Source organism: Lutjanus erythropterus, chromosome 17 (genome assembly GCF_056507025.1).
Source record: "Lutjanus erythropterus isolate fLutEry1 chromosome 17, fLutEry1.hap2, whole genome shotgun sequence".
NCBI classification, from domain to species: domain Eukaryota; kingdom Metazoa; phylum Chordata; class Actinopteri; order Lutjaniformes; family Lutjanidae; genus Lutjanus; species Lutjanus erythropterus.
The window spans coordinates 316,766-329,824 of record NC_139333.1 but is presented as its reverse complement, the minus strand read 5'-3'; the positions used below and the strand labels follow the sequence as shown (position 1 = coordinate 329,824).

Genomic DNA, 13,059 nt, shown 5'->3' with positions numbered 1-13,059 from the left:
AAAGTTACTCCATATCTTTTAAATCCTGAATAAAGTTTACAGATTCACTGTGTAACAAGACAATTAACTTTCATTTACACAGAGCAGGTCACACACACACACACACACACACACACACACTCACACACACTCCTCTGAGACATTATTTGAACATTTTGGCCAAACATTTCTTTATTCTCTCTGCTGAAACCACCTGACAGAAAATCAATGAAAACCTTCATCTCTCCTCCTCCTCCTCCTCCTCCTCCTCCTCTTCCTCCTGTCTAATGATCGACACTTCACTTGAACAACAGGAGGCTGCTGCTCCTAACGAGCGTCTCGTGGTTACCATGACAACAGCAGTCAGCAGCTCCGATTGGTTCAGGGCTCGGGGGAACAACGTCTCTCTTTATTTGTTTCTTGTTTTTCTTCTTTTTCTCCTCAAAGTCGGTTTGACTTTCAGCTGAACTTGTTACTGTTCATTGATTTTACACCCAGGAGTGTGTGTGTGTGTGTGTGTGTGTGTGTGTGTGTGTGTGTGTGTGTGTGTGTGTGTGTGTGTGTCAGAATCAGTGGACCAGTTCAGTCTTGATGAATCCACAAAGGACAAAATTGCTCAAACAATCAATCAAAAAATGATTATAAGACTGGTTGCTTATCATTATTATTATTATTATCATTATTATTATTATTATGAGTAGTAGTAGTAGTAGTAGTAGTAGTAGTAGTAGTAGTAGTAGTAGTCATGGCGGACTCTGCCACCAACACTCTATAGTAGTTGTGCTCCTCCATCAGTGGATTGGAGTTTTGAAAAAGTTCTACCAACTACAGATCTTTTTGTTGAGATAATTGACTTTTCTTCTTTAGATAAATTTAAAATTTTGAATTTTAGAAATAAATAAATTGTATCTAAAAAAAACCTAAGTGATTAATAGTTAGTAACTTTCAGACACTGAAATAAAGACAAATCATTCAGCTCACTGTGACCAAGTTTTTAAGTACATTTCTTTGAATTTCTAAAACTCAAACATTCAAGTTTATCTAAAGAGGAAATGTAAATTCTTTCAGCTAAAGATTAAAGATTACAGGTCGGCAAAACGTTTAACTTCATTTCAAAACTTAAGTGTTTCAGTATCAAAACTAAAAAATCTATTGTTGTATGTCGATTTAGAAATGTGAGTCCTTGCAGCTGTTATTACAGCAGATTGGTTTATTGTTGTTGTTGTTGTTGTTGTTGTTGTTGTTGTTGTTGTTGTTGTTGTTGTTGTTGTTGTTGTTGTGTCTGGAAAAACATCCATGAAGAAGTGGAGGAGGAGAACATGGACCCGCTCGTGACGAGAGAAAAGACAGAACTTTGAAGTAACATGAAGTACTTTTATAGTCAGCTGACATCATGAGTGTATGACCTGCAGCACTCACTGGTTCTGTTCACAGCTGGATGAGGATCAGAACCTCTGACACTGTGGTTCTCAGCAGGAACCAGTGGATTGTTCACTCTGAGTCGGGAAGAAGTCCTTAACCCAAGTGAGGGAGTTCAAGTCTCTCGGGGTCTTGATCTCAAGTCTGGATCCTGCAGCACGAAGTCCTGGATGACAGGTTGCCCTCTGAGGTTCCTGTTCACAGTTCTCTTAGAACCCTTAATGAACGTTCCATCCCTGTTCTCTCTGGCCGTGCACCTGGTGCAGCGTTGCCTCCCTGTGCTTCACCTGCTGGAGGAATCTGCAGGTCAGAGTACTTTTACTGTGAATACTTTAAGTACTTTTTATTGTACATACTTTTACTGAAACAATGACCTCAGTGCAGGACTTTGACTGTGTGTTTCAGAGAGTATTAGTACTCTGACGGCAGTAATCTGAGTACTTCCTCCATCACTCAGACTGATGTTGTTTCTGCAGCTCTGTGTGGGTGGGCTGTCTGACCTCTGACCCCGCCCCTGGCTGATGACCTCACACTGTAATCGAGACTTCGCAGTTCACAGAGTCTGCTGACACACAGACACACACACACACACACACACACACACACACACACACACACAATGTGGTGGGTCTACACATCAGGCTCTGGTTGGTTGGAGGGTAATCAATCACGGAGCTGTCAGAGCTGTCAATCAAAGTGACAAAGTGACACAACACACACAGAGAGAGAGAGAGAGAGAGAGAGAGAGAGAGAGAGTAATTTTAATCATAAGAAACTGAACTTGCTCTCACAGAAACCAGATCAGAGCAGGTGAACACACACCTGTCCAATCACACACAGAGGAGGCAGCTTCCTATTGGACACTTAATGAGTGATGTCACATCAGGAGTCTGTACTCACAAACTCCAAATCTTTAAAATCCCAATCAACAGTAACAACTCGAACATCAGTGACTCAGAGCGGGTCACACACACACACACACACACACACACACACACAGGCTGTCAGCTGTCAGTCACACAGAAATCAATAAAAGTGTAAAAGTTAATATTTCATCTGAGTGGTTACTGAGGAAACCAATTAATGGAGTGAGTGGACCTGAGAGAGAGAGAGAGAGAGAGAGAGAGTGTGTGTGTGTGTGTGTGTGTGTGTGTGTGTGTGTGTGTGTGTGTGTGTGCGTGTGTGTGTGTGTAGGTCAACATCACATTTATTCACAGAAACAGAGGAAAATTAAACCAAATAATATCTTTTCAAACAAGTTTATTATTATTCTAACAGAAGTGTTTGATATTGATCAGAGTTGGTCTCAAGGTGGAAAGTAACTAAGTACAAATACTTAGTTACTGTACTTCAGTAGAGTTTTCATGTATCATATTTATTTTCCTGACATCTGATCACAAATATCTGAACTTTCTCCTCTTCATAGACTCCTTACTTTAGTTTTAATGACTCAGAGGTGAATTATTGATTATATATTGATTATTTTGCATCATTGTGCGCCGCCTTCAAACATCAAGACTGATTTTAAGTTAAATGGACGAAATAAGACATAAAATAAAAGACGATTGACTGATGGATCCATCAGAGGACATCACACAGGACAGACGGGACGAGACGATGATGGAGGGATGATGATGATGGAGGATGATGATGGAGGGATGATGATGGAGGATGATGATGATGATGGATGATGATGATGGAGGGATGATGATGAGGGATGATGATGGAGGGATGATGATGGAGGATGATGATGGAGGATGATAAAGGGATGATGATGAGGGATGATGGAGGGATGATGATGGAGGATGATGATGATGATGGATGATGATGATGGAGGGATGATGATGAGGGATGATGATGGAGGGATGATGATGGAGGATGATAAAGGGATGATGATGAGGGATGATGATGGAGGGATGATGATGGAGGATGATGATGGAGGATGATAAAGGGATGATGATGAGGGATGATGATGGAGGATGATAAAGGGATGATGATGAGGGATGATAAAGGGATGATGATGAGGGATGATGATGGAGGATGATAAAGGGATGATGATGAGGGATGATGATGGAGGGATGATGATGGAGGATGATAAAGGGATGATGATGAGGGATGATGATGGAGGGATGATGATGGAGGATGATAAAGGGATGATGATGAGGGATGATGATGGAGGGATGATGATGGAGGATGATGATGGAGGATGATAAAGGGATGATGATGAGGGATGATGATGGAGGATGATAAAGGGATGATGATGAGGGATGATAAAGGGATGATGATGAGGGATGATGATGATGGAGGATGATGGAGGGATGATGATGGAGGATGATAAAGGGATGATGGAGGGATGATGATGGAGGATGATGATGATGGAGGGATGATGATGGAGGATGATAAAGGGATGATGGAGGGATGATAAAGGGATGATAAAGGGATGATGGAGGATGATAAAGGGATGATGGAGGGATGATGGAGGATGATGGAGGGATGATAAAGGGATGATGGAGGGATGATGGAGGATGATGGAGGGATGATGGAGGGATGATAAAGGGATGATGGAGGGATGATGGAGGGATGATGGAGGGATGATGGAGGATGATAAAGGGATGATGGAGGGATGATGGAGGGATGATGGAGGATGATGGAGGGATGATGGAGGGATGATGGAGGATGATGGAGGGATGATAAAGGGATGATGGAGGGATGATGGAGGGATGATGGAGGATGATAAAGGGATGATGGAGGGATGATGGAGGGATGATGGAGGATGATGGAGGGATGATGGAGGGATGATGGAGGGATGTATTCTCTGCAGACTAAACATCGTTCCTCTTTAACCTTCACTCTGTCATTTGTTTATTTTTTTTCTTATTCTTGTGCTTCATTTGTTCGAACAGTTTCCACTCGTTTAACAGACTCTCAGGAGAGAGCGAGCATCAGTTCATACACACACACACACACACACACACACACACACACACACACACACACACACACACACACACACATTCCACTGATTCTGTGTGTCAGATTTAGTCCTGGATGTTTTCAGTGTCTGTTCAATATGTCATCATAAACAACATACATGTCAAAATAATAAATAATAATATATAAAATAATATAAAATACTCTTGTTTTCCTGCACTGAGTACATTTACTTTTGATACTCCTAATATTTTACTAATAATACTTTTGTTTATATATGACATTGTTGATTGATGATGTATTCTTATAATATGATCTATTATGTATTATTATGGTTCATTATAATGTTATAGTATATTATGTAATCATATTATGACATATTACAGTGTATAAAGGTATATTTTGGTATATTATGTATTATAATTGTGTGTTATGGTGTATTACTGCAGCAGTAAAACAACTTCTGTGAGTCTGGAGGAGAAAACATCGACTTTATCATCAACATCTAAACTTTCTCTCATGTATTTAACTTGACTTGTTTTAAGTGAACGTCTTCAGACTAAAGGATAACAAAAAATAATGAATATTAATAATATTCATCATATATACGCAGGTAAAAATCATCATCATCATCATCATCATCATCACTCTGCTGCCACCTGCTGGTCACAGACCGTCACTGCAGCAACAAACTGACACTGGAAGAAGAAGAAATTCTCCAAGATTTTAATGAGTACAGACGTTTCTGATCAAATATCATCATCATCAGAAAAACACTGACGTCATTTCAGAGTTTTTGTGTGTTTGTTTGTTTGTTTTATCCAAATCGATTATGGAAACTGATTTTTCCAGATATCTTTGTAAAAGTTGGTCAGACATTAATGGGCTCCTCATTACAAATAAATAATAAAATATTTATAAACGTTTTTTTTTTGTTTCTGAATCTGTTTCAACAATAAACTATAGGGTCCTCTGTTCTGACACTTATCAATAGTAGTTTGTCCTCAGGTGTGGTCCCTAAAAATCTCAAACATGCAGTAGTACAACCTTTGATTAAAAAACCAGGCCAAGATACTACTGTTCTCTCAAATTACAGACCAATCTCTAAATTGCCTTTTATCTCAAAAATCCTTGAGAAGATAGTTTGCAGCCAATTAATGGTTTTTCTGGATGAGCACAACATTCTTGAGGTCTTCCAATCTGGTTTTAAAACCTTGCACAGCACCGAATCAGCTCTTTTAAGAGTTTTTAATGATATCTTTTTAGCCACTGATGCCGGTGACTGTGTTATTCTTGTGCTTTTAGATTTAACTGCTGCATTTGACACAGTGGACCATGAACTTTTAATCTCTCGTTTGGAACAGTGGGTGGGTATCAGGGGTGTAGCACTGGAGTGGTTCAGGTCATACTTGGCTGATCGAACTTTTTGTGTCAGCCTTGGTGACTCTGTGTCCTCCTCTGCTCATCTCTCATGTGGGGTCCCACAGGGCTCAGTTTTAGGGCCTCTTCTCTTCTCTCTCTACTTGCTTCCACTTGGTTCCATACTGAGAAATCATGGTATCTCATTCCACTGTTACGCAGATGACAGTCAGATTTATGTCCCTCTCAAAAAGAAAGACTCCTATTCTGTCAAACCGCTACTCAGGTGTCTTGATGACATAAAGGCCTGGATGGCTTTAAACTTTTTAAATTTTAATGAGAAAAAGACAGAGGTGATGGTTTTTGGTGGCACCTCTGGGGCTCCCCCTGTAGATCTGGGTTCCCTGGCCCAGTTCATTAAGCCAACTGTCACTAATCTTGGGGTTAAAGTAGATGCTGATCTCAAGCTCGACTGTCAAATCAGGTCAGTTGTTAAGTCAAGCTTTTTCCAATTGAGGCAACTTGCCAAAATTAAACCGATTCTTTCAAAACAGCACTTTGAAACAGTAATCCACGCCTTTGTGACCACTAGGCTGGATTACTGTAATGCACTTTATGTGGGGGTTAGTGGGTCCTCTGTCGCTCGTCTTCAGATGGTGCAAAATGCTGCGGCACGTCTTTTAACTGGCACACATAAGCACGAGCACATTTCCCCCATTTTAGCCTCACTTCACTGGTTGCCCATCCATTTTAGGATCAATTTTAAAATTCTTTTATTTACTTTTAAATCCCTAAATGGTCTCGCCCCGCCCTACCTCTCCGAACTGCTGCAGCCTTATACACCCCTCCGCTCTCTCAGGTCAGCTGATCAGCTGCTCCTGAGTGTACCTAAAACTAAGCGAAAGCTCAGAGGTGACCGTGCCTTTGCTGTAGCAGCTCCTAAACTGTGGAATGATCTGCCTCTCCACATCAGACAGGCCTCCTCGCTGCCTGTTTTTAAATCACATCTTAAAACCCATCTCTTCTCCCTGGCTTTTAACATCATGTGAGATGTTGAATGTATTGTATGTATGTGCATATGTATGTGTGTATGTATATGTATATATATATATATTTGTTTTAAATTTTATTTTTCTATTGCTTTAAATTGTATAGTTGTTTTATGTCATTTAATCTCTTCTTGTATTTTATTTCTGTACAGCACTTTGGTCCACTGCGGTTGCTTATAAAGTGCTTTACAAATAAAGTTGGATTGGATTGGATTGGATAAACAACAAGGCTGTCATGACACTTCAGAGGATGATTATTAAAAACATTTTTTAAAAAGATAAATGAGTTCTATGAGTTATATTTCACTTTACATTCTCTCCTTCATTTTCTCTGTTATTATTTTCATTTATTTATTTATTGTTGATGTTTTTGCTTTTTCCATCATGTTTAAAGTTTCATGATCGTTGTAAAATTAATCATCCTTTAATATCTGATCTATATTTCTTTGTGAAATTAAATCCTAAAAGAAAAAAAAAAAAAAGTCTCCAAATCTCGTGAGAGTGTGCGCTCGCTCCGATTGGCTTGGTCCGCTCTGACGTCACATCATTTGAAATAGAGGCAAACGTACAAAAGCGTGTTCGACGTGAGACGTCAAATAGACAAAACTAGATTTTCCGGTTCAGGGAAGGGATTTCAAAATAAAACCAGATAAACTTTTATTAATCCCGAAGGTGAAATCCCGGTGTATAAAATAAAAGCACATTGTGTTTTTATTTACTGTAGTGTGTTTTACTCTGGCATTGGTTGAATTGTTTAAACCATTTCAATATAAAAGCGTATGATTGTTTATTTTATTGTGTGAAGCTTTTTGTAACTGAACTTTATCGTTACTCTTATTATTAGTATTGATGAGGTTTTCAATAACAAATGGGGATGTAACAATATCAAATATCACAAAATTATAATAAGAAAATTGTCTTACTATTGTACCAGACAGTGGTTTATAATATTACATGGTTAATTATTTTATTGGCCTGTCACAGCTATAATGGTACCTGTGTATGCTGAATGTTGTCTAATATATGCTAGAAATAAGAGAAAATATTCAGATTGTTTTGATTATTTATGCTTTTTTTATTTTGCGATCTTTTTCTTAAGTCAAGTTTAATGTTCATTTATTTATAGATATCTATAAGTATTAAAATAATCAGTGACTATTTATTTCATTTGAGTGATAAAGTTTATTGTTAAACTATGCAATATTGTTGTATTTGTTAGATAACCACATAACAATTTATTGTGTGTAAAGAAAGTCATCTGATATATCAATAATATAGTTGAACCAACTGTGATGAGAACATGAATCAAAGCAGGAAACACGGTGCTTTTATTGTGAAACACCCGGCTCGTCCAGCAGCGGAAGTGTCGTTGTAGTTGCTGTAAACTTGAAGTTGCCGGTCAGCAGAAGGTCGCTCAAAAACAACAACAGTAACAATAACAGTAACAACAACAGTAACAGTTAACGGAGAGTTGGATGTTTCCTGTTTAACTGTTAATCTGGAGGATTTTGTTCTGTTTTGGCGGGAAACTGACGACTCGTCACCGTCTGAACACTTTCACTCTGCTGCGTTAATATCAGCTAATGCTAACGAGCTAACTGCTAACAGACCGTGTGCACAAGAGGTTAGCTTCCAGGCTAACTCAACTCCAGCCTTACCACGGTGTCTCTGTTAGCTCTGTTAGCTCTGTTAGCATGCAGTGTGCTAACCTGCTGAAGAAGAGAAGTCTGGAGACAGAGCTGGAGACATGGAGCTGCAGAGCGGTCAGTGTGTGTGTGTGTGTGTGTGTGTGTGTGTGTGTGTGTGTGTGTGTGTGTGTGAGAGAGAGAGAGACTAAAGGGACAGTTCGTATTATTTGCAGTGTGTTTGTATGAGGTTCTTGTCCACAGTCAGTGTTTTACCTTCAGTAGGTGGAGGACAGTTTGGAGAAGCAGCAGGAGAACCAGTGTAGGAAGCTGAGATAATGTCCTGCTGTGGACAGTCAGCAGTTAAAAATCGATCTGTATCAGTGTAAGTTTACATGATATTTAGAATATGTCCACCTCTTCAGCTGCTGGTAGTTGGTTTGTGAGACTTTTTCATGTTAACATCACAACTTTTTTCTCTAAAACTGGTAACTTTTTGTAAACATAACTACTATTTTGACATATTCTCTGAATCTGATCATTTTTTCTTTAAGCATTAGAACTTTTACAGTTTTTTTTTCTAAATATGACGAGTTTTTGACAACTTTTCTATAAGAATGACTTTTGAACATAATGTTCTCTTTGACAATGTTTTTCTCTGAAAATAACAAGTTTTTGGCATCCCACATGTTTGGGATGATTTTTCAAATCTTTCCTGTAATTAGTTTTTATTATCAGTTAATCATTTTCTTGATTAATTGATTAGTTGTTTGGTCCATAAAATGTCAAACATGTAAATGCCAAGATGATGTGATCAGAAACCAGAAAATATTTACATGTAAGAAGCTAGAATGAAGAGAATTTTGACTTTTTTCCTTTAAGAAATTAATCAAACTGATGAATTGTTTGTCAAAATAGTTGCTGATTAATTTAATAATGGATTATTTTCTTATGGCAGCTCTTCCTGTCATTAAGATGTCAGCAGCAGAGTTCAGGCTGTGATGTCATTAAATAAGTTATGAATCTTCAGCCTGACAGACTCATGTCTGCTTCATATGATCCGTAAAGTGAAGCTTTAACTGATAAACAAAACAATCAATGTCTGATCAATCACTTGAAAGTCACTTTTAATCAGAAAATTGATGCATTGACCAGCCCTGATGATGATGATGATGATGTTTTATTTTCAGAAGCGAGTGTGTTTGGAGGCGGAGCTCCGGTCGGCTGAGTGTCCAATGGAAATGTCCCACAGTTTGACCGTGTCCAATCAGCAGCAAGAACAGCAGGTGAGTGCAGGTTGTCACGGTAGTCGACTCGTCTAAATTACAATGTTTGTTAAATCAACAATGAAATTATTGATCAGGAACGTCCGCTGTGCAGCGCAGCGTGTTCATGTTCTTATTATATCTGACACACGGACGGGGACTCATATCGAGACACAGGAACTGCTGCTGTTTGCTATGGTAACGTGTGTGTGTGTGTGTGTGTGTGTGTGTGTGTGTGTGTGTGTGTGTGTGTGTGTTGATGCAGGTTGGTGTGGTCCAGCCCAGACCGGCTCTGCTCTGCTGTCCCAGATGTCTTGGAGGAGAACCAGTAAGAGCGTGTGTGTGCGCGTGCGTGTGTGTGTGTGTGTGTGTGTGTGTGTGTGTGTGTGTGTGCGTGTGTGTGCGTGTGTGCGTGTGTGTGTGTGTGTGTGCACGTGCGTGTGTGTGTGTGTGCGCGTGTTAAACCTGTGACATGTTGCCCATTGAAAAATAGGTTGTTCTTTAAATTGATTGCGTTTCCTGACCTCAGGTGACGTGATGATGTCATTTGTTTTCAGGGTCACATCAACCATATCCTGGGACTCTGAGGAGCTGACCAGGAGGAGGAGGAGGAGGAGGAGGAGGAGTTCCGTCCGCCGTCCACATCACTCCTGGATGATGTCATCGTGACCTCACCCACTTCCCAATCAGGTGCTTTATTTGTTCAGGCTGGGACGACGTCTCCTGATTGAAAACTGTCCTGATACTTGTGACTCGACATTATGACTTAATTTGACTTTTTTTTGTTTTTAACTCAAACACGTCCATCAGTCTGAGATGAATTTTAGCAGCAGCTTCGTTTCTACGCTGCATGTTTGAGTTTTGACCCTTTGAGGCTGCTGTGGTTATTTTCCACAGATCAGAGGAAACATCAGTCTGAGAACACGATCTTTGATCACACTGCTAATTTATGTTAGCACGTTAATGGTAATTCCCATGAAGTGTTAGCTGGGAGCTAACAGACTAAGTGCCAGTTATATATAAATCAGACATTAACGTTTAACATATATATGAAATATATATAATAAAGTAAAAAATAAAACATTGAACATTACAAGGTTTAATAGGATGTTGATCAAAGTCCAAGATGACGTCCTCAAACATCTCGTTTTGTCCACAACTCAGAGATCTTCAGTTTACTGTCAGAGAGGAAAGAAACCAGAAAATATTCACATTTAAGAAACTGAAATAAGAGAATTTAGACTTTTTTTAAATTAAAAAATGACTCAAAAGGATTGATCCGTCATCAAAAAAGTTATTTTATTTATCTAACAATCAATTATTCAATTAATTATTGCAGCTCTGTTAAACTGAACCTCGTCTGATTTCAACACAGTCAATAAACACATCAGAGTCTTAGCCCCGCCCCTCAACCTGTCCTCATCCTCCTGCTTCCTGACGCCTGATTGGCTCACAGGTGCCATCACATGAAAGGTGAGGACACCTGAGCGCAGCGACGGAAAATTGTCGGACGTTCAGTGAACTCATCAGTTTAATACAAGTGTGTCGTTTTACATCAGCTGACAATAACTAATCAATAATCAGTGACTCTCAGCTGTGATTGGTCGCTCTGCTGCAGTCACAGATCTGACCTTTGACCTCTGACCCTGCCGTACTTCTCGTGAGACGTTCACGGTCTTTACAGCAGACAGTAAAGGGCTATTTCGCTGTTTTTAACACAGATCACAACATTTCTGATCCGTCTTTGCGTTTTTACTTCAACACGTCAAACTCATTAGCTTGTTAGCTTGTTAGCTCGTTAGCTTAGCTCAGTGGCTAACAGGACAGGCCATGTTAGCATGATGTCCTCCTGTCTCTCTGTGTGTAAAACAGTTTATAGTCTGACAGAAACACAGATAATAGGCTGCAACAGCTTCCTCTGTTTCAGACTCTCTGTCCAATCAGAGCTCAGTTCTGTCGGGGGCGGAGTCTCTACTGTCTTTACTGTTGATGCTGAACAAAGTTTCTATTTTTCTCTTTTTGATTTATGGACATTTACAAGATGAGACAAACTTTATTGATCCCTCACAGACAAACAGAAGGCTCTGCACAGTGATGCTCCGCCCACACAGGTGATGTCACACAGCTCTGCTCTGAGCACGTGCAGACCAGGTCTATGACATCATGTTCAGCTCCGACACGAGACAAAACGCACCTCAGACCTCATTTCACCTCGTTTGGACTGTCTGCGTCTCCGTCTGTCTCACATTCTGATGTTATTGTTTTTAGATTTATGTCTCTTTCATCTTGTTACATTTTTCTTTTTCTTGTTTTTTCATCTTTTAAATCGTTCTGTTTTTCATCTTGTTGTTCTTTTTCGTTGTGTTCCATTTTGTTTGTCTTTATAAGGTTTTCGTCTTGTCACATCATGTCGTTTTGGAAGTTCAAAGTTCAGATATTTGTGTTCAGACGTCAGAAAAATAAATAGTCAAGTAAAGTACAGATACCTGAAAACTACTGAAGTACAGTAATGAAGTATTTGTATCCGGGATGTGTGCGATCAGTCGACTATATGATTAAACAACGTCAGCAGAAACACTAGTTGGTTAAAGTATTTATCAGTATTTTGTCCATGTTCACCTCTCAGGTGTGATTCAGCTGCTCACCTGTAGTCGGCGCCGTGATGCTCAGCAGAGTCTGTCAGTTTTAACGTAGAAAATAAAGTTTCTGGTTTGATGTTTGAAAACGAGAGCCGATCAAAATGTGTGACATCATCTGTGGGACGACCTGTGGTCGCCCTGCGTGAGAACGTCTGCTCTGATTTTCAGTCATCTGGTTTCGCCGTGACTCGTTCTAACAGGATGTGATGTCATGAACATGTGACTGAATCCTCCTGATCAAACATTATTATTGTCTTTGTCGGTTTGAGGTGAAAAGTCTCTGTTTGTCTCTTCTGATAATTCTTTCAAAAACAAAAACAAATGTAAACGATCCTGTGGAGATTTTTTATTTAATTAAAGGGACTGAATTGTTTAATGTCTCTGTTTGTTGCAGCTAAAATTAAATTCTCCCTGAATCCCCTTTAAAGGGGTTTTGGCATTAATTCATTAAAGGGAAAGTTTGTAGATTTCTATTTTTATGAAGCAGATTCTATATTTTTATTAATCTGACTGAATGTACAGCAGCTTCCTACAGAGCTCTATTTTTGATGACATCATTTCTTGATTTGGGGCTGACCAATCAGAGCGCAGCATTTGTACTGATTTAAAAATAAAATGTTTGACTGAAAACTTGTGACGTCCGTTTTCTTCCGACTGTATTTGGTGTGAATGAGGGAGAAAATGTCATATTGATTTGTGATGTGATTAGTGAGAACAGTCGTCGCTGACTCCTCCCCCTCTTACTCCAGAAGCCCCGCCCTCCTCGGCTGTCAATCACTCAGGTCAGGTGAGA

General features: G+C 39.5%; 1 protein-coding gene across 2 annotated transcripts; it reads left to right on the top strand.

The window, feature by feature from the left end:
* The first annotated feature begins 8,100 nt into the window (after positions 1-8,100).
* On the top strand, positions 8,101-11,919 carry LOC146311451 (uncharacterized). 2 transcript variants are annotated; one of them, XR_014772239.1, is made up of 5 exons: positions 8,101-8,500; positions 9,553-9,648; positions 9,893-9,955; positions 10,185-10,317; positions 11,698-11,919. XR_014772239.1 is itself a non-coding variant. In XM_084741673.1 (4 exons), exons 1-4 carry the CDS (start codon positions 8,432-8,434, stop codon positions 10,212-10,214), a joined length of 258 nt encoding a protein of 85 aa, XP_084597799.1. In that variant the 5' UTR covers positions 8,101-8,431; the 3' UTR covers positions 10,215-10,629. The 2 variants fall into 2 exon arrangements, 1 of the variants encoding a protein (XP_084597799.1); XM_084741673.1 differs by lacking the exon at positions 11,698-11,919 and having other exon boundaries at positions 10,185-10,629.
* Positions 11,920-13,059: the final 1,140 nt, after the last annotated feature.